At 40.4% G+C, this 26,071-nt stretch overlaps 3 protein-coding genes across 5 annotated transcripts; 2 read left to right on the forward strand and 1 right to left on the reverse strand.

The window, feature by feature from the left end:
* Positions 1 to 426: 426 nt before the first annotated feature.
* LOC307255764 (uncharacterized protein) lies at positions 427 to 10,375 on the forward strand. Of its 3 annotated transcripts, none has more exons than XM_080034534.1 (12): positions 427 to 706; positions 1,622 to 1,755; positions 4,296 to 4,411; positions 4,925 to 5,002; positions 5,111 to 5,148; positions 5,233 to 5,366; positions 5,485 to 5,569; positions 5,667 to 5,789; positions 5,888 to 5,977; positions 6,067 to 6,183; positions 9,065 to 9,239; positions 9,689 to 10,375. In XM_080034534.1, the coding sequence occupies exons 1-12, from the start codon at positions 585 to 587 to the stop codon at positions 9,908 to 9,910; spliced, it is 1,434 nt and encodes a 477-aa protein (XP_079890660.1). In that variant the 5' UTR covers positions 427 to 584; the 3' UTR covers positions 9,911 to 10,375. The 3 variants fall into 3 exon arrangements, with proteins under 3 accessions (XP_079890660.1, XP_079890661.1, XP_079890662.1); XM_080034535.1 differs by having other exon boundaries at positions 9,719 to 10,375; XM_080034536.1 differs by having other exon boundaries at positions 6,097 to 6,183.
* A 589-nt stretch (positions 10,376 to 10,964) lies between these two features.
* On the reverse strand, positions 10,965 to 24,315 carry LOC307255847 (ankyrin repeat domain-containing protein 13C-like). Its single transcript, XM_080034654.1, has 13 exons — positions 23,442 to 24,315; positions 23,276 to 23,317; positions 22,813 to 22,917; positions 19,155 to 19,240; positions 18,869 to 18,914; positions 18,584 to 18,650; positions 18,274 to 18,418; positions 18,040 to 18,171; positions 17,035 to 17,196; positions 16,851 to 16,930; positions 16,564 to 16,662; positions 12,684 to 12,784; positions 10,965 to 12,396 (listed from the first exon to the last, which is right to left on the reverse strand). Exons 1-13 carry the CDS (start codon positions 23,818 to 23,820, stop codon positions 12,266 to 12,268), a joined length of 1,575 nt encoding a protein of 524 aa, XP_079890780.1. The 5' UTR covers positions 23,821 to 24,315; the 3' UTR covers positions 10,965 to 12,265.
* Positions 24,316 to 24,422: 107 nt separating this feature from the next.
* Positions 24,423 to 26,004, forward strand: znf830 (zinc finger protein 830). The gene has a single exon (XM_080034249.1). The coding sequence runs from the start codon at positions 24,491 to 24,493 to the stop codon at positions 25,547 to 25,549; it is 1,059 nt and encodes a 352-aa protein (XP_079890375.1). The 5' UTR covers positions 24,423 to 24,490; the 3' UTR covers positions 25,550 to 26,004.
* The last annotated feature ends 67 nt before the right edge of the window (positions 26,005 to 26,071 follow it).

The raw sequence follows: 26,071 nt of genomic DNA on the forward strand, positions 1-26,071 counted from the left end.
AACACTCTTAACGTGTTGGTGCATAGGTTTTCAGTGGAGAGGAATCGCAAAAACACATAAAAAAGGTTATTAGCCTACCATAAACGAATAGCCTACATTATCACTGGATGATATTTGTGAAGAAACAGATCCAAACCAAACCAAAATGTAGGTATGTTTGAGATGGGACAAAATAAGTCCACAGAGAAGCTATAGGCTAGGCTACATGTAGACCTAAATTACCATGATGGTATAGATATTGCACATATATAGGCCTACTGGATGATTTTCCTTTGCCATCAACACTGAATGTGCCTCTAGTCTAGGGCCTACATGTTTACCATCTATAAAAGGAAAGAGAGACCTCTGTTGGTTATTGAGCGTGTAAAAAAAAATCAGTCCAGCTATACGCATGCGCGCTTCACCCGAAACTACAATATGGCGGCGGAACGATAGTCTGTTGTCGTAGTCTACAGCTAACAATTTTAGCCTGCTAATAAACTCGCAAACAGACTGATTTATAACAAGTGGAGAGTCGTTAATTTGATATAAGTTTAGTCTTTTACTGTACTGTCGTTGTTTAGACAGGTTTTTAATCGGGGAAAATGAATTACAGCACGAAGGTTGTCCAAGTGACAAATGTGTCTCCGAGCACCACCTCGGAGCAGATGCGGATTCTGTTCGGGTTTCTGGGAACCATCGAAGAACTCAAGTTATTTCCTCCAGAGTGAGTAGACTAATGTTGTTGGTGGTCCGCTGTAGTAACCTGTAATGGTAATATTCACATAATAGCGGCGTGATTTCCTAAACAGGCCACGGTTGCATAATAATGAAACGCAGGCCTAACATGCTAACAGTAACTCAATACAGTCACACTTGGCTGATGTTGCATTCACGGTCATCGTAATTTAACCTGTTGATTATGTCTACCAAAAAAACATGAGCGTATATATTACCTTCTTTTGCACAAGATGGGTCAATGTTGAAACCATCCCCCCCCCCCCTATATATTAATGTCATCATTGACTATTCCATGTATTCCTTAAATTACCTGCTTTTAATCATCACACATTATTTAAATATTTCCTTTCTCACTCTTCCAAAATCTGTTTCATTGCTGTATCTTTGAAAAATGTTTTTTTTATAATAAAAGTATGCATTAGATACCTTTACACAATCTAAAACAAAGAAGATGGCTCCCATTTATAATCTAGGCCTTGATTTTATAAGGCAGCATTTTGGAAACGGAAGTAGTTATGACGGGACATTTTATGTTTTGAGGGGGTCATTGTCATTACCCTGCTTTATTTCAATGGCCTCGTATATAATCAGTGAACAATTTCATAGAGATACTGACTAAAGACAATACATTATCTTATTATTAAAGCACACCCTGCTTTCACAAGCCAACAGTGAGGCATTGCACTAATATGGTAAATATTTTCTAATAATGACAGTATTGTTGTGTGTTGGGAGGATTTACTTAAATGTATTTTATCATGACACCGCAGCATAACAAAGTATGATAGGACCAGTCCACAGTACGTTGTCAAACGACGGGACAAAAAAAAGATGCAACGTTTTAGATGAGTACTTGAAACGTTGTGATTGATGCTGTTATATGTATTGATTTCCTCACTAGCGATTCTCAGATGCCGGTGACATCGCGGGTGTGCTTCGTGAAGTTCCATGAGCCAGAGTCGGTTGGAGTTTCTCAGCATCTGACGAACACCGTGTTTGTGGACAGAGCATTGATCGTGGTCCCGTTTGCTGAAGGTTTGTTTCTTCATTATTATTCCCTCGTATGAGTGGTCCCTTGTTGATTGAATGACTCTTGAATAGTGAAAATGTAAAAAAGGATTTCATCTATTTGTGAATTGCATTCCAAGTCAACTCCCCTTGGCAATTTTATATGGGCTTTTTAGCATAATTTATTTTCATGATACTGATATTCTCATGATGCCATTCCCTCCCATTGGCTATAAGAAGTGCTGAAAGCAGAGCGCTATAGTCCGATTTTTGGTAAACTGTGGAAGCACATGCTACACCTGTATTATCACCAACTTTTCAGTTTTGTTGATACACTGGATTCTACTTATTTGGCAAAAAGAACATCAAGCTATTTGTCTCAGCCTAAAACTTTAAATAATTCTTTATGAGAAAGTGCAGTGTACCAAAATCTGCATTACAGATCAGGAGTTGCACTTTCCCGAGCTGCGGGCGCTGCAGACACCTCAAAATTCAGAAGTGAAGTTGTTTCAACTCTTAACCATATGCATTTTATTTTCTCCCCCATATTGGACTATCCTCTGTTAAACTTCTCTCTGTTATTTGTGTGTATGTGTATGTGTGTGTGTGTGATTTTGTAGTGAAGAAGGCAATGGCAGCCCCCTCGTTGACGGCTGAAAGTGGTCCTCTGCCTGCCAACAGGGGATTATAGACATATGCAAAGGCCAGCAAGCATTCAAGTCCCACCCCACTCTGTCTGTGTCCTCTGTTCTTTCTCTGCCTTCTCTTTCTCTCACCTTCTGTCTCATCCATCTTTCCTAGGTGGTTGAGTTTAAACTCTAAATGTCAGATATCGGGGACACACCCTGAGACGGTGCCTAGTTTGCATAGTTTTGCAATACCTTTGAATGCCACTGCCATTTATTTGATGGCTATTGCATTACTCCTAAACAGATAAGGCGATATTCTTCCTTTTTTGATGTCAACAAATCCAATGAAAATAACAAAAGAGCATTGTTGTCCAAAAATAATGAGTAATGCACTAGGTGACACGTTTGTTTACTATGATGAAATTAGGCACTGTTCTACACCCGTAAATACTCAATATCAAACTAAATATGTATTAATCCACCACTAAAAGTAGTTCATTACAGATCACGCAGCCTTTTATACAAATAAAAAATATATGTTTGTTACCTGTTTTTGAACAAATGGGTTTCTGTCTAAGGGCTGCAGACAATAGAAATCAAAGTATTAAAAGATGCACTACGGCATTGTTTTCATTTTTTTTCATGGGATTTTGTTGACAATACCTTTTTAAACTGCAAGCCTTACATTACACAAATGTGTAACATAATAATGAGTTATTTGGGTCTTGTGGCAGAAGGCTGTCCAGTGATACTGGGTGTGAATAATACCCAGGCAGCCCACACCGCACATCCATACTTCACCATATGTGAGCAGGTAATGTTTGGACTAAACAAAGGGAACACTAGTCGATGATTTGTCATTTTAAATCACAGTCATTCTACATCTCATCATAAGTTGTCTTAAGTTGCCCACCCGACATGACAAAATGTTGGTTAAATATATTCTCTTTAACAGTGGTCTCCTCTCCTTTTGTTGTTGTGTTTTACAGTTCTTTTTCCTGGCTCAGCCAGTCCTGTATACCAGGCCCTGCTGAAAATACCATCCAACCGTTTTGTCTCCAGCAGAAATTTCTCTCTTCAGCGTGCTTTTTTTAATTTAAATGTTGTCATTGTTGTCTGTCCGTATGAAGGTCATGTCTTTTTGTGAATGAGTTGTTTTGGGGGTGGATTTACTGTGAGATGATTATGAGGTGTTTTATTTGTCCATTTGGTCCATTTTCTACAAACAATTACTGAAATATTTGCTAATGAAGATCATCAAATATATTTTCTAATTGAACTGTGGTAGAGCAGATTAATTAAACCAGTTATCCTCTACCTACGTTTTGTAAGTTGCTGCAGTGGCAGGTAAGGATATTAGAATAACGATGTACAGCGGGCACGCTACCCACCCTGAATTCTGCTGTTGTCATTTAGCATACACCACTATATCCTCTGACATATGTGTTTTTGGTAAGTAAACACTCATAGCTTGTATAGTGTTCTTGCCAAATCCCTAAAATTCTCTCTGTTGTGTGTATCTCGATTTCTCTCTGTGTGCTTTTAGTAGCGAAGCCGCCAGCGTGAGTCGCTTGTTTCAGTAAACGTCTAAATGAAAATTGAGGGCACACCCAACTGGAGAAGCAGCTGTGCTTGCTAACGTTTGGTTCATGACTTAAAAAACACACGCAGGTGATATATTCTTGGCAGTGTTCATTGGAGTAGTGTGATATATTCCAGCTATAGTTATGACCACTGCAATGATTATGTTGAATTAAAGGGAACTCTTCTTTGATCTTTAAGGTAAACCATTTTGTTGAACCTAATATGGAGAAATGCAGTGTGAAGAATTTGTTTTTCTCTTTTGTCTTCTCCAAAATGTCTTCTCTGTTGTTGATGTGTGTGTGCGTCGTGTGAATATGTCGTTCTTTCCTAATGCCTGTTTTTATTTCCCTGTAGGATCTATTCCGGATGAGGCAAAAGCTTTGTCACTGTTGGCGCCAGCAAACGCTGTTGCAGGAATGATGCCTGGAGGAGGACTTCTGCCAACGCCCAATCCCATGGGCAACCCACAGGTAAGATTCACTGTCTCCATCCCTGACAAGATATACTACATTGTCTAGTGTGTGTGTGTCCTTGCTATAGTTACAATAACTTTGAATTGCTTTCCATTTGGCTGCAGTTTTGGAGCCTAGATTGTATCTTGCGGTCTTCATCAGCAGATGTCTGTGTTTGTTCAGTTGCCTTGGAAATTACAGATATTCTCTTTTGAGTGTGTGTCCGAGCACTTTAAGGATTTCTCATTCATGTTGGCTTACATTTTATTCTGCTGATGTTGTGTTATTAAGAAAAGGGACTATTCAATAGATTGGTGAAAAATAAAGGTCAGTCGTTAGCAGATGAGTGTTCATTTTCAGCTGTGACATCTTAAAGTTGTCTTTTGTGTGAAACTGTCTTCATCTGTCAAAATGTGGAAATTATTTCATAACTACCAGTGCACACTGACACCTATAGAGATAGAGGTAGAAATCTTAACGCCAGCAAAACAAAAGTTTCCAATACCTTGCGTTTGTGTGGTTTCTTTGCAGATGGGAGGGAACCCTTTTGGTGCTCCGAATATGGACGCAATGGCTGCATTTGGATTTGGAGCCAATATGAATCCCCAGGTAAGAGGCAGATCATGAATGAGATTCAACTCATGAATCATTTTCAAAATGTTATTTAGCTTATTCAATGACACACACCTTTAATGATCTCACCACTGTTTTTTACAGGCTGCTGATCAGTTGTTAAAGTTCATGACAGATCCAAAGTAAGTCAGGTTGCGGATTTATTTTTTACCTGAACGCAGTTTTAAATAATGATGACTCCACTAATTCATTTCCCCGTGTTTCAGAATGAATCCTTTGGCTGCAGGCTTGAACCTGAATGCGAGCCTGAAGGCGGACGCGTCTAACAAAGAAATGGAAGAGGCCATGAAGAGAGTCAGAGAGGCCCAGTCACTCATTTCTGCTGCTATTGAGCCTGGAAGTGAGTGCGGTTGCAGTCTAAAATAATGTCTGTTTTGTGTGCGCTGCGCTAGTAAAGCTGTATTTCCCTATAACTAGTTTGACAATATTAAGCAGCACACTTCTTTTCCCTCCTGCAGATAAGGACAGCAAAAAGAAGCACACTCGATCCCGGACTCGATCCAGGTCCAGAAGGAAGCGGTCCAGTTCACGTTCAAGACACAGGTGATTTATTTAACTGTAAATGATCTCAATTAGTTGAGATGGGAGATGTTTGGTATTTTGAGAATAATAAGTGGTATTAAATGGCCCCCGGTTGCAGGCGAAGCAGCCGGAGCAGATCTCGGAAACGGTCGGGCTCCAGAAGCAGGAGGCGCTCCAAAAGCCCACGCAGGAAACACACCCACCAGAGGGACCAAAGCAGGCGTTCTCAAAGCAGATCCAGGTGGGTTCACTTGACTCAACTATGCTTCAATCATGACAATAATAGTTGAAGATGCCACTGAGCTTTTCTGAGATCTGCAAATAAAATGTTACCCACAGAGACCGAAAGAAAGACGATTCAGCGAGACGAAGATCCAAAACGCCGCCTAAAAGCTACAGCACAGCCCGGAGGTCGCGCAGCGGGAGCCGGTTAGTACAGCAAACAGTTTACCATGCGCTCTTTCTATTGTGCGATCACCCAATCTATTCAGTTTTGAGTTGCAGTATTACATTTTCAGATCTGTGGGGGGTCCTGTTCTGATACACAGGCGACGCCGGAAAAGTAGAAGCATCAGCCGATCTCCTCCAAAGAAGTCTCCCAAGAGGAAAATCTCCAGGTCTCCGTCTCCTCGCAAGTAGGTGTATTGATGTGAAATTCATACTTTATACAGGTCCTTCTCATATAATTAGCATATTGTGATAAAGTTCAATATTTTCTGTAATGTACTGATAAACATTAGACTTTCATATATTTTAGATTCATTACACACAACTGAAGTAGTTCAAGCCTTTTATTGTTTTAATATTGATGATTTTGGCAAAAAAGTAAAGAAAAACCAAAAATCCCTATCTCAAAAAATTAGCATATTTCATCCGACCAATAAAAGAAAAGTGTTTTTAATACAAAAAAGTCAACCTTCAAATAATTATGTTCAGTTATGCACTCAATACTTGGTCGGGAATCCTTTCGCAGAAATGACTGCTTCAATGCGGCATGGCATGGAGGCAATCAGCCTGTGGCACTGCTGAGGTGTTATGGAGGCCCAGGATGCTTCGATAGCGGCCTTAAGCTCATCCACAGTGTTGGGTCTGGTGTCTCTCAACTTCCTTTTCACAATATCCCACAGATTCTCTATGGGGTTCAGGTCAGGAGAGTTGGCAGGCCAATTGAGCACAGTAATACCATGGTCAGTAAACCATTTACCAGTGGTTTTGGCACTGTGAGCAGGTGCCAGGTCTTGTTGAAAAATGAAATCTTCATCTCCATAAAGCTTTTCAGCAGATGGAAGCATGAAGTGCTCCAAAATCTCCTGATAGCTAGCTGCATTGACCCTGCCTTTGATAAAACACAGTGGACAAACACCAGCAGCTGACATGGCACCCCAGACCATCACTGACTGTGGGTACTTGACACTGGACTTCAGGCATTTTGGCATTTCCTTCTCCCCAGTCTTCCTCCAGACTCTGGCACCTTGATTTCCGAATGACATGCAAAATTTGCTTTCATCCGAAAAAAGTACTTTGGACCACTGAGCAACAGTCCAGTGCTGCTTCTCTGTAGCCCAGGTCAGGCGCTTCTGCCGCTGTTTCTGGTTCAAAAGTGGCTTGACCTGGGGAATGCGGCACCCGTATTCCATTTCCTGCACACGCCTGTGCACTGTGGCTCTGGATGTTTCTACTCAGGGCTGTACGCTTATTTTTTCAGGTGGTAGCACTGGTGCTAGCAAGCAAAAAAATTCAGTAGCACAAAAATAAATTTGGTAGCACACAAAGTAGGCTATGATTGAAAACTTGCATAACCTTAACCCTTGCATTTTGCTCTAATTACCTTTGAGCATGTCATCCTGGTCTCATTTGAGATTCACAATTAATATGATATCCTAGTGGGTGCAGTAATAATTGTAGAAAAATTAATAGGGGTGCACTGATTGCGATTTAGAAAAAAGAATCTAACCTGCCAATTGCAATTTTTTGCTGATTCAGAATTATTATTATAATGTCCTTCTGTTAATTAAAACCAAACTTTAAAACATTAAACATAGCCTATTAAATAAATAAGTATACATATTGGTACAATTTAGGATAAATTAAATAGGTTGTTGTGAATGTGTTGGGAGTAGCTTTTCAGTGGCTTATTTAAAACTTTGTAAATAGACTAGGCTACTGTTGACTGCTCTCTGCAGCTGAATGAGTTGCCTTTCAAGCTAGAAAAAAGCGCTAACTTCCTGTTCTTACCGGCTTCAAAATAAAAGTCAACTAACGTTTGGCTAATAACAGGCTTTTAATGTGAAGGCGCACAGGAAATGTTCTGTTTGTACATGAGCTCCTTCCGGTAATTGCCGTTGGTGAAGATTTTATACCTAGAATCGCTGCACCCGCACAGATCCCGAGCACACATCTTTCACCAGCCAAAGTGGAGGTGGACTCAATAACTTACTTGCCTAAGACTCATTTACCCGCAGTGTTAATGTAGAGCCCTCTAAGCAGTGTTGTGCATCTCTCCTCTGTGTTTCAAAGAGACAGCATCTGCTCATTATCAACCTGTCGCACGAGTGCTAATGGGTTCGTATTCATCATCGCACGTGATCAATTTCAGTAGCAAATGCGATCAAAACTGTCGCACTGTACAGCCCTGTTTCTACTCCAGACTCAGTCCACTGCTTCCGCAGGTCCCCCAAGGTCTGGAATCGGCCCTTCTCCACAATCCTCCTCAGGGTCCGGTCACCTCTTCTGGTTATGCAGCGTTTTCTGCCACACTTTTTCCTTCCCACAGACTTCCCACTGAGGTGCCTTGATACAGCACTCTGGGAACAGCCTATTCGCTCAGAAATTTCTTTCTGTGTCTTACCCTCTTGCTTGAGGGTGTCAATGATGGCCTTCTGGACAGCAGTCAGGTCGGCAGTCTTACCCATGATTGCGGTTTTGAGTAATGAACCAGGCTGGGAGTTTTTAAAAGCCTCAGGAATCTTTTGCAGGTGTTTAGAGTTAATTAGTTGATTCAGATGATTAGGTTAAGAGCTCGTTTAGAGTACCTTTTCATGATATGCTAATTTTTTGAGATAGGAATTTGGGGTTTTCATGAGCTGTATGCCAAAATCATCAGTATTAAAACAACAAAAGACCTGAAATATTTCAATTGGTGTGCAATGAATCTAAAATATATGAAAGTTCAATTATTATCATTGCATTATGGAAAATAATCAACTTTATCACAATATGCTAATTATATGAGAAGGACCTGTATATATATATTATATTGTGCATAATACAAGATGTCATGTGCATCAATAACAAGATGTCACGCAACAAAAAAAAGAAAAGTGGAACAAACACAGGATATTATAAATATTATTTTAGGACCAATAATGAAAACCCAAAGAATTGGCCCAAAGTGAAAGACAACCCTTGTTTAATTTTTTTTCTATGGTCCAGACCAAATAATTGTGGTGTCCTTTTTCTGGGTACATCCCAGTCATTTTATCACAACCATGACTTTTCCTCTCCTTCCCTTGACAGACACAAGAAGGAGAAGAAAAGGGACAAGGAAAGGGACAGGGACCGCAAGAGTGATAAAGAGCGCGGACGCGAGGAACGTGAACGCTCCACAAGCAAGAAGAAGAAAAGCAAAGACAAAGAACGAGAGCGGGACAGGAAATCAGACGGAGAGAAAGGAGACCCAAAGGTTGGCGTGGTACGTTTGACACCCAAGTCTTCATTCTTTCACTGGGAGTGTTTGTGCTTTTAAAGGTGCAGTGTATAGAATGTATTTGCATTTTTTGGAAATATCAGTAGAAATGTAATTAATATTCAGTAGTAAAGTATGTAATGTATGTTTTAATTAGTGTCCTCTCTTGAAATGAGTGGTTCACCCTACACAGAGGCCACTGCCATGTTTCTATAGTAGCACAGAATGGACAAACCTAATGGCCATATGCATTTATTTTTTATAGTGGGTCTAACTAAGACTTAAGGCAGTGGTGGATGATGCCATCTTTAGTGACTAGGTTCTTGTCCTTGAAGGCCACTGTAGCTTCTGTAATAATTTGTAAAGGGAGGGGTTACCAAGGGGGGGCATTGCCATCTAGAACTTTCCCCACTTGATGTGACTAAATATTCCAATTTTACACACTACACCATTAGGATGTCACATCCATTGGTTCCCCCTCACAGATCACCAGGGACTATGATGAAGAAGAACAAGGCTACGACAGTGAGAAGGAGCGGGAGTACAGAAAGGACTCTGACGACTCTGCCCAGTCCCCTCGCTCCGTGGAAGGTAACGGCACGTCACGGCCCAGGAAACACGCCAAAGTCAACGGAGCAGACGATCACCATGAAGAGGACATGGATGTCAGCGATTAAAACAGTCCTGTTCTGCTTTACTTCTGCCTGTTTTTGTTGTGAACATGTTACTACTTTTTTTCACCCTCCACGTAAAAGGGGTAAAATCTAAAAAATGTGAAGTGAAATGTATTGATTATTCGCACAGAAGTTGTCCCTTTTTGCTAAAGTACACAATGCAGAATGATAGTTTCTGCCCAAAGACATTATTATGTTGCTTTGAAGTACCTATATGCTTTTTTGACTCTACAAACGTAGCCGGTTCAAACTGGAAGTAGGCTCGCTTTTTATTTTTTCTTGAGCTTGTGTTGCCACGTTTTGTCACTTCATATATTGTATCTTTTACATTTTTGTTTAGTGTCGTGATGTGTTGCTCTGGCCTCTTCCCCCTCACCTTCTCCAAAACAGTTAATGCGTTTACTTCTTGTATTCGAAAGTTGTTGTTTTATCAAGGATTTCTTTTATAATAAAGCCCTATAAGGAGAACCAAGACTTGGGAATTTATGTTTCTAAGTGACTAAATTAACCTGAAACATGTTTGTTAATTTATGAGGTTGATGTTTAGGCATAGGCCTTTTACAGGCAAATATGCTGAAGGGATGGATAGCCAAATATAAAGTGTACAACCCTCACCTCATGTATATGGAAGGTGATAACAGCATATGTTTTACAAGAAGACATTTCTAAAAAATATAATACAGATGACAAAAAGTTAATGGGATCAATAAACAACCAATTCTGCTTTTGCTCGTTTTAAATTATAGAGTAAACTTTAACATCTTTGGGCTTTGGACTGAGAAGATAAGTAGAAGACATTGCCAATGACTCTGGAGACCTTGTGAATCATGTGTTAGAGGCCTTACACCACATGCAATGTTTTTTAACCTTATAAATATTCCTTATGGTCCCTCATCACGTTGATGCAATAATCATAAAAATCCTATACAAGCCATTGAGCAGTCCTGCTTATTACTCTGCAAAAATATGGGATGGCTGTAAACTTAACATCACCTGGCCCTATTCGTAGCCCTTGTATAGAATGCTTTTTATTATAATCGCACAAATCCAGTTGAAACATGATGCTGGTGCTTTATTTAAAGGGATGTGAAGTAGGTATGGTTGCAGTACATATTAGCTGAAGCCAGAGACAACTGAATGGATCAGATCATTTCTCATATAGACAGTTTTGGGAAATCCAGTAACTAATATCAACTTCACAGCTTGGTTTACTCTCCTCTGACAAGAAAAACAAAAAAAAATGGGAAAAATATTGCGCAGACTACCATCAAAGAGATTTTATAAGCACATAAAAGGTGTTTCAATGTGTTTTAGTGTTACAATTATCAGTTTGTTCTTTCATCTAAATAGCATGAAGTCTGCAGATTATATAACAAACGCTCTGAGAATATGTCTTACAGATGCATGTGATCCAGCCGGCCTAACGCAGCCATAGCATGCCTTAAATATACTTAATATCAGTGCAGTATTAAACTAAGAACAGTTGACCTGATATCCCATCTGAGTTCTCCCAACACACACAAACAAAAGACATACAACAACCTCTTAAAACAGTACACTTACTCACTCACACCGAGCACAGAATCCATACTATCACGACAAAAGACAGCCGAGAGGTAACATTAGCAAACCTGAAAAAGCCAGGAGGTTGCGTCCTGCACAGGGAGAGAAAAGGCTTAGATATCGAAAGCGTAAGAATGTGTGTGTGTGTGTTTTTAATTCTAAACCTTCTCCAAACTGGTTAAAAACATTCTTGAAATGTATTGCTACAGTGTTACTCCTTTGAGTACATAATAGTACATCATTTATAAATGATTATTAAGCTCAGTTTAAGGATATAGATATATTTGTGATTCCTTTTTGTCATAAGGTACAGATGAAAATTATTTACAAATGACAGTGTCAGTGCAGTTTTTCAAGAATGATAATTCAGGTATCAGTCCCTGGAGGAGGGAGAAATATAGTAAGATATTAAAATAGAGATTATGAATAGTCCAGACTGTGACAGCTTTCTCAGGTAAAGAACATCAGCACAAAGCAGATGCTTTAATTGCTCGGGTGGTTAACAATGAAAGCTATCACACGTCACAAAAAAAAAGGAGACAACTGCCAATATGCATATATTTGTGAGATGGCGCTCTGTAACATCCATTTGCATTGCCTTGCTGTGGATCCATCAGCAAAATAAAAAACTGACCCAAGACCTGTTCCCTTCTTCTTCTTTTTTTAAACAGATAATATACAGTATAGGAATAAAACAATGAAAAAGGACCACTAATTTTTGTTTCCCATCATCTCCGAAATATATTAGTATATTCGTTTGGATCGTTTCTTGTTTGGGCCAGATTTGTTAACAAGTCAAAGGTCTGGGAAGCGACTGGGATCTTCTTTGTATTCAGCGGGGATGCAGAAAGTAGACTCTTCGAAATTGTCGTAGCGGAATTCCTGAAAGGTGACGGTCGCTGTGATGGTGGGGAAGACAGGGATGTCTAGGGAGGCGGGACAAAAAAACAACAGTAGAGAAGGTGTTAACTTTGTGATCAATGGGGGCCCCTCAAGCTCACAGGAACAGTGGAGGGTCCACACACACACACACACACACACACACACACACACACACACACACACACACACACACACACACACACACACACACACACACACACACACACACACACACACACACACACACACACACACACACACACACACACACACACACACACACACACACACACACACACACACACACACACACACACACACACACACGTACCAAGTTTGACTGGAAACCCGGGCGGAAGTTTCATCTGGACAAACTCCCGCAGTTTGTTGAAGTGCTTGAACGGGGCTATGACCTCCAACACGTTTAGTAACCTGGAGGGCAGAGGAAAAGAGTCAGCACTTTTTCTTTTATAGTCTTTTTCGTTTGCCAATGTTTTCCCCATTACTCACAGACAGACAACCCCCCTGGAATCTGAGCAAGAACAAAAAGTTGAAATGTCCCAACTGCAATAGGTATCTGCAGTGAATAAATACTCAGCGCACTTAAGCCAGTTTCTCCCCTCAACAGGACTATAAACATGTACGAGACAATAATGGAATTAAATAGTGGCTTCCAACCCGTTTTGCTTTGTGTCCCTTTATGGAGAAACAATATATAACAGTTACGAGAGGTTCAACTTAAGAGTTATGTCCCCTTCTTGGTGGTTTTATTTTAATATATTTTAGTGTTTTTACAATGAAACAGAGTCAGTAAACAAGATTAAGAGTCTAGAGCCAATGCTAGCAGCTCTGGGTCTGTGCTTTGTACAGAAAGATCACCACTTTACTTTATTGTGATCTATTGCTAGTGATTGCTTAAACCTGCAGTGTGTAGAATTTTGGGTTTTATTTCCTGGCAGATTTTGTAGAAAATAATTTTAATATCCATAAGTACGTTTAATTTAGTGCATAATAGCTGAATTTTTTTTTAGAATAATAATTATTTTCCTTAGAAAGGGTCTCATATATGTCCATATTTCTCCATACTTTGGACCAAGGCCTTGTCACCGCCATTTTGGAAGTGTCATAGTTGGAATGTCATCAGGTGCATTGTTTAAAATTTAGAATTGTTCTTGTCCTTGAAGGCCACTGTAGCTTCTGTTATTATTCGAAAGGGGTGGGGTTACCCAGGGAGCGTTGCATTCTAGAACTTTCTAGAACTTACTTGATGATGTCATATTACACACTGCACCTTTAACAGCAAAAACACTGTTCTGCAGAGAATGTATTTAGTCTTTTTTTCAGATATTGAGCTTAAACTAAAGTATTAATGACCGACAAGTTACAATGTCCTGATGGTGGCTGTAAAGTGACAAGGTTTCCAAAATTAGTTTGATTGATCCTGAGGGGAACATGATTGTCTGCACAAAATTTCCTGGCAATCCACCCAGAATTAGTTGAGATAGCCTACTAAAACAAAGTTTACTTTGCCTCACCATCATCAGATGACCATTATTCATATGAAATAGTCATTATTTACAACAACATAAACACATTACCTCATTGTGATCCATACTAACTGCCGTCTCTCGTTCATTCGCTTTCTATGAAGACACGTAATCTTTCAGCTCCGTGAGAGGTGACACTGCATCAACTCATTGCAATCAGGTATGTGTAGCACTGACTGGCATTAGTTGATGCTGTGTCACTAACCACTCTCACGGAACACACGGACATGCACTATATTGCTTCCTGATCATTTGAATCTCGCACGCCCGGCACGAGCTAGAAAACAGCTTCACGACAGCTGGCGTCGTAAAAATACTACCGCTTTTGTCCAAAGGGGCCGCAAACGTGCCATCTTACTTGTAGTGGCTTTAATGACACTTTATTGAATATTTTAAGAGTAGTAAGTAGAACATATTTTAACATTACAAAGTACAGAATGTGAAAGGGAAAAGAAAAAAATCACATTAAAAAACCATTAGCTATTACAAGGGTGGGGTTTTATTGCCGGATCCATTATGGTTCATTCAGTAGAGGAGATAAAGTAATTTACTACATTATGTCCCAGTAATATTTTACAGCACTGCCTGTAACCCATTACAGGGCAACAAACTAAACCACATCCCGTTTGAATCCTCCTTCCTCATCTACTCAGTGTAACATGATTTTATCTTTTAAAATTCTTATTTGATTCTTTTTCTCAGAGCTTATTTGTTTTGTGAACTTCTCTCTTACATTATCATGCGTTCTGCAGACAGCTCATGCCATTCCTGGCTGCATAAAATTTTATTTATGGTAAATAGGAACTCGAGACTCTGGCTTAGCTTGGTGCTCAATGTATTGTGTTTTGATGTGGGTGTTTGCGCGCTCTGAGGCGCCCAGATGCCCATTTATTTATTTGTTTGTTTGCAACTGTTATGTATTTGTAGTCTTGTAACTGTACTTTTTACTGTATTTGAGTGAATGTGATGATTTGCTGTTTGTGTGTTCAGATTTTAATTGGACCCCAGGAAGACTAGTCTGCCGCTTCTGCGTCAACTAATGGGGATCCACAATAAACAATAAATCTAAACTTTGATTACATACTTGATTAAATAAAATCTTGTTTAATTAAAAGGGATTCTTATTAAATGTCAAAATTAGGGCTGTCAAACGATTACATTTTTTAATCAGATTAATCACAGGATTCTGTGGATTAATCACTATTAATTTTACCATTCGAAATATGCCTGAAAAATTCGAATTTTCTCTGTATATTGTTGTATGAACGGAAATATAAAAGGACAGAAGGTGGATGTGTACATTTCAAATTAGTATTTTTATTAATTGAAAATCCAAATGATGGTTTTAATACTGAAAATAAATTTAAATCAAACTAAAATATATACCTACCACACCATAATTCAATTGGTCTGTCTCTTTACTATGTCTTTGGGCAAATATAGGCTATATAATGGCATTTATTTGGTGAATCTATAGGTTGTGCATTCTTGAATACAACTTGATTACAGTCCGCGGTGTGTGTGTGTGTGTGTGTGTGTGTGTGTGTGTGTGTGTGTGTGTGTGTGTGTGTGTGTGTGTGTGTGTGTGTGTGTGTGTGTGTGTGTGTGTGTGTGTGTGTGTGTGTGTGTGTGTGTGTGTTAGTGTTAGTGTTAGTGTTAGTGTTAGTGTTAGTGTTATTACGCGCGAACACGTCCTAGGGGACTGTTCATTTGTGCCAGGAAGCCAATGTTATGTTGATGTCTACTCACACACCTCTGGAAACTGCAGACGTTTGTGTCCTCACGGGCTCTGAACAGAGCGGACAATGTTTCTCCTCCTGTTGCTCCCGACATCAACTGTCACCCGCGGCAGTTGATTTTATATACTATCTATGCCCCCGACACAGACGTGACCGTTAGCAGATTAAAACACGGCATGGGCTAACGTGCTGCTATGTTTGGTTGCGCGCAGCTACTGATCCTGGGTCAGCCACAGCAGTAGAGTGACTGTAGTGCAAAGCCGGTGGGATGCACGGGGCGGATCATTCTGCACATGCGTTAATTGCGATAAAAAAAATGTACGCGTTAATTCCAGAAATTAATCACCCTGCGTTAACGCGTTCATTTTGACAGCCCTAGTCAAAATCAAAAACAAAAAACAATATCGCTGCAATATAATGTTACTGGCTACTCTACTTGAGATTTCCCTCACTCCCTTTAGACTAAAATACATTAGTATAGGTCAGGCTCTAATATGTACATTATTATTATTATTATTATTATTATACATGTACATTTATACATTTTACTCAAAGTACTAATTTAACCTGATACAAATGCCACTAGCTTGCAGGTACATGAAGAAGGGCATACATGGACAAGAAATGAGAGAGAACTAAGTATGGTTTTATCCATCAAACAAACATGTCCTAAGCAGAGTTTGATAAGTAATGCAAGTCATTTTGTTCTGATAATGATGGAGCTGTTGATTTTGCAATCACTTCACCAGTGGGTCACCACACACAATCAGAGATGCTCTTGAGTTTACCACCTAGCCCAATTATCGGAATCATTTCATCTCCACACCACCACCCTCTTTTTAAAAATCCCAAGTGTATCCAAGCGTATTCACCCAGTATCAATCCGCGCAGAGAGGTTTGTAAATAGATCTGAGGATGTACTTACGACTCAATGCCTAGAGGGAAATCCTGGCTCATGGCAACGGTAGCTTTGAAGTTTTTCTTGCTTTCCTTACACACAAGCTCTCTCCCAAGATGAGGTGGCCTGAAGGGTGGAGAGAGACACATGGACAAAACACACAAAGACCCTTTTTATTTAAATCCAAGATGGCTCAATGTGCCTTTTTTTTTTTTTTTTTTTTTTCAAACTCAGATTTTCTTGTAACTGCCCTGATTTAATTTCTAATTGTGTCAAAGAACCGATGGAATCATATGTAATAGGAGAAGGCTTACTTTCCCTGCTCTGCAGTGATGTACTCTTCCCAAGAAAGTGTGTTGGGTGTTGGAGCCGCGAGGGACAGTCTTCTCACAGGCTGGGGACAAACAAACAAACAAAAAAATCAGTGTCACATTCACAGTCATTACTTCCCATGACTTTCTATCATTAGGAAACTCTAATGAATTCGTTCTCCCTCACCTCAAAATTTTGTTCGCTGATGCTGCCTCCTTTGCTCAAGCTCTCCATGATGGCTTTGTTCCTCAAGATGTCCTCCTCGCTGAGGTGTTCTCTCCGTTTCCGTGACTCCAGCATCAGACCGTTCACAGAGTAGAAGTCAGCCAGGAAGTTTCCAACCCTCTCCTGTAAGGGAACGCAAACAGTTGTCTGTGTTTCATAATGGCTGTGTTCGGAAAGCCATACTAGCGTCCTACATCCTACATACTCACCATCTATATACTACATACTGTCTACTCAAAGATCGATTGTGTATGCGAGGTGCGTTGAAACATTCACACTGAAGTATACTCAAGCAATAAAGAACTTCTTCTTCTTCTTATAAGATTCCGGCCGTTTAGACACTGTTTAGCGTATTGCCGCCCTCCACAGGTTAGATATAGAACTAGATTTTTACATACAGTCCTGTGTTGTGCAGGAAATGCAGAATTGTAAATGAAGAATTAAAATAAAACTTCCTTGTCGTTTGAAAAGACGCGATGCATTGTGGGGCGGTTGAGTAGGAAAAGTATACAATCGATCCATACCCAAAATCTTCCCGGAAGTTAGTACTCATCCGGGAATTTCTCGCATACCCAAACTCGCATACCCAACCGTCACATACTCAAATTGAAGTCAAAATTAGTATGAGTAGGACGTTAGTATGGCTTTCCGAACACAGCCAATGAGTTACCAACTGATTTCCAATACTACTGCAGTGCTGATTTCACGAAATGTGACAAGGTGCAGCCTGAGGGTCGGCCTGTACCTAGTTACACACAGGTCTCTTTTAAAGTTATAGTGCAACAAAATATTTCAAACATCCAAAACCACTCAAGAGAAAAATGATGGTTGTCTTATTTGCATTAGGGAACTTTGAACCAGTGGTTCCCACCAAGTGGGTAGGGATCCCTCCATGTTGTTGAATATCATTTGCAAACCATTTAGCTTCTGCAAACTTCACATTATGGTTTGACCCGTGACGCTTACGGTTTTGTCCTCTCTGAACAGCCAGCCGATCTGACTACGAGAGAAAGAGATGGACTTGGTGGACAGAGTGGCAGAATAGACATCGCTGCTCATCAGTATGTCCACCTCTTCTTCGGTCTCCATCTCTGACTCCTTTGGGACCAAACGGTTATAGTTAAGGCTTTGCTGTACTACATATTGAAACAACTGATGACACAATGTGAAATGGAGGTCTGGTCGCACCTCTTTGCTCACCTCGTGGTGTATTCTTTGGTACACTTTGGCCTCATTGTCCAGAACCACAAAGGACTGGGAGGGCTCAGCCTCGCCGTTGAAAATGAAGCTAAGATCTCCACGCTGACACTTCATATCAGTGAAGTCTATGAGAGTGGTGTCAAGTCTAAATGAAAAGAAAGAAGAGGGAGTGGGTGTGAACAATCGGTACGTCCTACTTTTCAGAGCTAAAAGAAGTCCTCGACCTGGATAGCCACCATTTGCAGCTTTAAACACGTAACTTTATCTCATAGGTAAAGCAACAGCCCTCACTTAGTATTTGACATTTTACCTGATATATTTCCCCTGCTTGTAGATTTTACAAGCATCAGATGGCAGCATCCGGGACAGCAAAGGCACTAAAACACACAAGAAAGTGGGAATTTTCACCTGTGTCTGATGAACAACCATTTTATTTTCTAGGTTTTGCAACAGACAAAATAAGAATATTGCATATATGTTAATAAAAAAAAATTAAGAAAAAATAAATAAAAACAGTCTTGTCAACTATCATGTTGTAATGATGTTTAACATACGGGCATATAAACAGCTTTTTGGTGCATAGTGTGAAACTCACCCCAGCTCTGGAAGTCCCAATGCAGCTCCAGATAAAAGTCACCAAGCTACAGGGAAGACATAAACATGTCTAACTAATAGGTTTGTCTGAACTGATGCATTATAATGTGGCATTAAAAAAAAAAAGAACAGTTCACTTAAGATTTCACATTATGCTTTCGGCAAATCATTTGCATTCTCAAGGACAGGAAAGTCATTTATGCAAATCAAAGCCTGCAGAGGTTTTTAAAATTCAATGGAGTGAAATTTCAGTGTTGCTGTGGAAGTGTACCCAGTGTGATCCTCACCTCCCTGAGAGCTTGCAGTAATTTGGGCCTCTTATCCTCCACGCTCTCCCGGGATTGCTGCTTTAACTTGCGCAGTATTGCTGTGACTGATGAAACAAGTGTGAGAAGGCAAAACAATTACACAATGTTACACAAATGTACTTCCGGACGATGCCCAGTACGCCCACTGCATGAATGTAGTAAGTACAATTTATTTTCTTACATCCCCTTTGAATATAGCCACTCTAATATATACAGCCCTACTGATACTTTGGTTAAACAATATTATTGGCCAATCTGAGCTCATCACAGAGATACTGCTATCAGCGTTACAGTTTTTCACAATTGTTTAAACACATTTTTTGGAACATCAGACACAATGTGCACAATCTGAAACTAATTTACCAACTGCTTAACCAATTCTGCTGAACTCCAAACACATTTCCTGCCTTAGACTCACATTTTCATTCCAAAACACACATTTTTCACAACACTACACACAATTCTCCATATCTTGCACACTCTTCCTGAATTCTGTCTCATGGTATTCACACAGAACACACTGCCAATCAAATTTCTAAACTCAAAAGGCTTTTGTGCAGTTAGCTATAGAAGGGTCAGAGATGAGCTCCTGTTTGCTGTGATTTACAGTAGACTGCACATTTTAGTACAAATACAGTTTTTGCCGAATACTGTAAACACTAAAAGTGACTGCTATGACCCCAGCATCACAACCTCTAACTTTTGTAAATATGCCCCAAAGCACCAACCCTACAAACACGATTTATGCTTTGCACTGTGTTTGAAATTCTCCAACACACTTCTTGAAAAAAATAAAAATAATTGAATACCAATCAGTCTAAACCTTAGCACTACAAATAAACCCCAGGTGAGCTCAGCTCCTTTCTGAGACGGTAAGAGTCAAGGAAAGAGGAGGAGAGAGAGCGACAGGAGGACGAGGACAAAGAAGGCAACAGACAGAGACACATACAACAGGGACACTATAGTGGACCATGTTATAGATCATGGCCTATCAATGAGGGAGCCTGGACAGAGAGTGTAGCCCAACCTGAGTCGCTCCATAATTAGGAGATTTAGACTGGATATCAGGTGATCATTTCCCTGTTGCTTCTCAAAAGATGACATTGAGTGTGATGTTGATGAGGCGATGTGGCCAGACGCAAACAGGAGGCGGAATCCATAAAAGGATTCATAATCCAACCACCCAATTCCTTACAATGCTGTTTTTTTTTACCATTGTTCCCTAATTTTACTGTAATTGTTTTTTACTGTACAGTACAGTAGTTTATACTGACACACTGAAATGCTTGAACTGCAGTCCTACCTATTCATTGTGTTTGTTTGAAATGGCAAAATAAACTATTCTGCATAATGTGTGTTAGCATTTGGTAAAAACCGTAAAGTATTTGTTGTTACTGTAGGTGAAAGTGTATGAACATGCAAAGGCATAATTCTACTGATAAAGCATTCATATAGTGGTTTGCATTTATACTATAGTGTTTTCTATTCTGCACACCAGTGTTCAATGAGTGCTAGAAATGTCTAGTCATATGATGTGTGTGTTTGTCATTTGAAAAGAAAACACCATTTAGTGAAGAGTTAACATTGTTTTGAGGGTAAAGGTTGCTTTTGCAAGAGAAGTGAAGGATTTTGCATTTTGTGTTTGAGTTTTGAAATTTGTGTTTAGGGTTTTGAAAAAGTGAGGTAGTCTATCAGGAAATGTGTTTAAGCAATTGTGAAAAACTGTAATGCTGGCGACATAATATATTCTAATGCCAATTTTAGATAAATTTCATTAAAAAAGTCAGAAAACCCCTAGCTGTTCAGTTTCTGATTATATAAAACTAAGAAAAGCAGCAAATCCTCACATTGTTCTCCGATGGAACCAGCAAACTTAACATTTTTTGCTTTAAATATTTTTTTTTGTAAATTATTAAAAATGTTGGAGCTCTAATATGGTGCTACTGGTACGACAACACATGGAAGCGTCACTACTGTTATACAACTAATGCAAGTACAGAAGTAAAATGTTGTGCAGCTCTTTCTCTCTCTCAAACTGACCAGCCAGCCACCACTTAATAACACTGGAGGGACCACAACAAACCAGCAAATCTCAGCTCCACCGTGGTTGCCTTGACTAGGGGGAAAACATTGGACGGAGAGCGGACGTGAGTGAGGAGAGAAGAGCTGACGAGGCGCTCGGTGCACCAGGGCAGCTCGTCACTGCACACACAGAGCACCAGTGAGTGAGCGAGGTGCTGACGCAATGGGTGAAATGGGGAAAAGCAAAAAGGTGATGACTGATGACAAGACTGCAGTGTTTCAGGGAAAACACTATATTAAGCACACATTACCCTCTATTTGCCCCTCTCATTGTGTGGTAATAACCAGCGTTTGTGCTGCATGTTATTTAACCAAAGATCTAAATCTTTGTAATATAATAGCAGGCCTTTCTTTGTCCTTGCTGTGAATGTACCCATTCCCTTCTCTTCCTCCCCTTTACCCTTGTCAGTGATGTGACCTTCTTAAAGCGAAGCTCCTGGTCCCAGTCCCAAGCCAGCAATGCCACAGCAGGCACAGAGAGTCGACACGCATACTAACAAGATTGAGGGTTATATCTCAGTCTTATGGGCCTCACAACCTCCTTCATATGAAGATGTTGCTAATAATTCACAGCTAGGTTATCTATTCAGCCAAATAGCAATAAGAGCTCTCAGCTCAGTCACGTTATTTGAGATGTAATAATATGCAGCCATTGCAGCATTCCCTTTAATAGACACATACCGTGGGCTTATCTCTTTATTTACTTTCTGTTATGTAAACAAAATTAACACCACACTTTAAAAAAAGGTTAGAGCGGTGAATTTATCCCAGAGGCATTAGCTGGTGCCTTTCACATGTCATTTGACTCTATTTTACAGGATGTCAGTCAGATCTAAAAGCTGTATAGCATCATTAAGCATCGGAGTGACCAGACTTTAAGCCTGGCGCTTCCAGCGACACTAAGCCATCGTTTAGGCTGCATTCCAGCCCATCTGGATTACGAGTGTTCAGAGAAAATCCCCACCATTACCTTTTTAGCTGAACCGACCAGACAGCAGTTGAATAAATGACTCTGAAAAATAGCATTAAAACCTTTACACAAGTGTCGAGCCCTCCAACATTATTTTTTTTTGTTGCCTTTTTCAACAATATTTGAAAAACAAATATGATGAATTTAGAATTTGTCAATAACTTACACATTATTAAGTTAACCATTATATGGAAGTTGTTAAGGGCTGAGCAGTTAAAATGAAAATCGAGTGCACTGCAACTTCATGGGATTGCAGTTGTAGCCATTACAATTGATTTAGCCATTTATTATGTAGCAGAAACTCTGGGAGAAATGTGAGAAATTCTGTCCCCATTCAACCAACTATTTTACTATGTGAGCACAGTACAACCATCAAGCTGACATACTGCTACAATATAAGCATTCATACAGAAAGCCATCTGAAATGTCAGAATGACTCATTGACCGACAAATAGTGACTGAAATACTGACATCATGAAGCCATCACAAATGGACAGATCCTTCAGACAGGCACCACTCAATCAAATGCTGTAACAGTGAATGCATGACAGCTACAGTGCACGGTATTGACAATGCAAGACTTACTCATTTGCCTGTCGCCATAGCTGATGGCTTCTGCTAGTGGGCTCCATCCCTGTGCGTTCTTTATCTTTACGGGAGCGTTATGAGCCAATAGGAGGAGGGCACATTCTGAAAGAAAAACATAAGATATTATCATAAACACAAATGTAATGTCTATTACACAGTTGCACATTGTGTGCATTGTCAGCACTTATCAATCAATGCTGTTTAAAGCAGATATGGATATTGGACTTCTTTTAAAGGGGCCCTTTAACGAGGCTGCAATAAATAAAGCAACAGTATGACAGATGCAAGGCCATGGGGCACAGTCGATTTATTGTAATTCTCTGGGCTCAAACCAAGACTGGTAGACCAGTGAGCCTTTTATGTTCATTTTTGTTATTCCTGTGTATGACAATTGGCTGCTAAAATTAAAAAGAAAAAACGACTTAGATAGGCCTTCATTTTATTAGTTTATCAGCTTTACCTTTGTGGCCCATCATCACAGCCAGGTGAAGAGGTGTGTTCCCTAAAAGAGAAAGGCATGATATAATAACAACGTCAACAATTCTACACGTGATCAGACAAACCTATTGTGTCATGCATTTGGACAAAATGACTTAAACAACATCTGGTAATAGCAGAAATCATACCATGCACATCTTTCTGAGTGATGCTATGGGTCCTGATGAGAGAGGAGAGGCGACGCACGTCTCCCTTGAACACGCACTCGTGAACCGGGAACTCCAAGTCCTCACTTGTGAGGATGATCGGGTTCTTGTTGTTGTCGTTGTTGACAATGGTGTCGGTTGATGATGAATTATCGTTAAGGTTGTTTGCATTGAGCTGCTGTTGCTGCTGCAGCACCGAGTTTTTGACTGATTTCTGAAAAGCCTTGTTGGACTTGAAATGGAGACTGGTGCCGTTGGGGATGGTCCCGTTTGAGGTCTCATCGTACGTGTCCATTATCTCGTCATTTTTGTTTGGTTTGTTGTGGTCCTTTCGCAGCGTGAGTATCTTCTCACCTGTCATGATGACTACCGTTCACGTTAGCGTTACCAAGTCAACTAATTCACGAAGACACAGTCTTGTGAAGATGTTTCAAAAATATCGGAGATAGTCGGCATTTAGCAATACCCGCAAATATGATTACCAGTGAGCTTCTTGTGGATATAAGCCAAACGCAAATATGATTTCCAGTGAGCTTCTTGTGGATATAAGCCAAACGCAGTGTTTTTCTCGTAGCCGACTGCTATTCAAATATCGCTACACCTGCTGTCCACAATAGCGTTAGCTCCCAGCAAACGTTAGCTATAAAAATGAATACAGTGGGTGCGGCGAAGAAAACACAAAATAATGCAGAACATAACAGAACACACGCGCACTAAATTAACACACACACCTGATAACGAGACGGGTTATTATTACACGACTACATCATTTTCCTCTTCCACCGCTTCTTGGATATACGTTTCTCAAAGGCTGTCGATTCAGTTTGCTTTGCGGAAAAATTCAGGCAAACGGGGAGGTACAAGAAAGAAGCCCAGCTGAGCTAACTGTGCTAGCTCGCGTCCAACGACAAGTCTCACGAGATTTTTTACAGACGATAGTTTGTCGTTTCCGTCTCCCTCCCTCACTTATGGTAGCTAACCTTACAGGAGCTAACGGCTAGCCCACCAAGAAGCTGTATTATTTTTCAAGTATGGCGACCTCTAAGAAGGGAAAGAAAGTTATAAACCAAGAGGAACTTCGGCGCTTAATGAGAGAGAAACAAAGGCAAACGACAGACAAGAAGAAACGCGTGGAGTCTCCGTTCGCAAAGTACAACAGTCTCGGGCACCTCAGTTGTACCCTGTGCAACGTGCAGGTGAAGTCCGAGCTACTGTGGCCGGCTCATGTTCTTGGAAAACAACACAAAGAGAAAGTTGCCGAGCTGAAAGGAGGAACGAGTCAACCAGTGGCACCGCAGATTCAACCATTGAAGAGGAAAGCGCCAGACAACGAAGACGTCAAGGGGAGAAAGATTAAACCATCGCCAAGTGCGGGCCAGTCTTCTGCGTCAGGGCTTCCCGGAGACTTCTTTGAGAAACCCAGCGCGAAGGAAAGTGTTCCCGCTCAGAAGTCTGCAGGTCTGAGTCTCTTGGCTGGAGTTTATGACGGAGACGACAGTGGAGAAGAAGATGCTGAGGAGACGGGCAAGGCGGCCACTACAGAGGACCCCCCTCCTCTGAACGCTGAAGCTGCAGGACTACCATCTGACTTCTTCGAAAGCAGCTCCCTCCCATCCACACCCGCCGTCCCATCTCATTCGGGGTCCATCCTCAAAGCAGACGTTCAGGAGAAGAACATAGACAAGAAAGACAACTCGGCCGAGGCACTGCCCGAGGGCTTCTTCGACGACCCCGTGAGGGATGCCAAGGTGCGCAACGTGGACGCGCCCAAAGATCACATGGACAAGGAGTGGGATGAGTTTCAGAAGGAGATACGACAGGTGAACACAAAGTCAGAGGCCATAGTGGCGGAGGATGACGAGGAAGGACGCCTTGAACGTCAGATCGACGAAATTGATGAACAAATTGAATGTTACAAGAGGATTGAGGTACTGAGGGACAAGCGAGATGTGGTAAAGAGCAAACTTGTGCCCAGAATTGAGGAAGATATGATGGAGACAGAGCAGGAGGCGATGATGGAAGATGAGGATGAAGAGGAGCTGCTGGGGCTTTTGTCCCGGGACTGGAGGGCTAAAGATGCACTGGCCTAAATTTTTAAAAAAGTCTTGTCAGCAATGCAGCAATTGTAAATATGTTTATCAAAAGGTTTTCTTCGCGTCTGTTTTTGTATGTTTCAAACTGAATTAAATGATGTGCAACATTCTAAACATTGTTAAGTGCCACCAACACGGTTTCAAAGATCATGATTTTAAAACACCAGACGTACCACAAATCAAACTTTTTAAACTGTATTTATTCATTGGTGCTCACAAAAAAACACATTCATAAAATCTCCCATGTACAGTAGCAGCATGGATCCAAAATCTTATATCATGATGGCCAAAGCTGTTACATTTGAGCTCAACTAACCATTGTCCTGCAAAAAGAACTAGTCGACTATGTTAAATTTATAAATAATCTGTTCATGTTACGTTATAAGCAACATGCAAAGCACAACATATTTAAAAAAATTTACAATGTTGAGATTGAGATCGTAAAGCAAATTTGAACCCAAATCACTAATTTATTGTAAATAGGGTTTAAACCATTTTTACAGAGTACAACTTTTGAGT

Source organism: Ammodytes marinus (genome assembly GCF_949987685.1).
Source record: "Ammodytes marinus genome assembly, chromosome: 9".
Classification (NCBI taxonomy): Eukaryota; Metazoa; Chordata; class Actinopteri; order Uranoscopiformes; family Ammodytidae; genus Ammodytes; species Ammodytes marinus.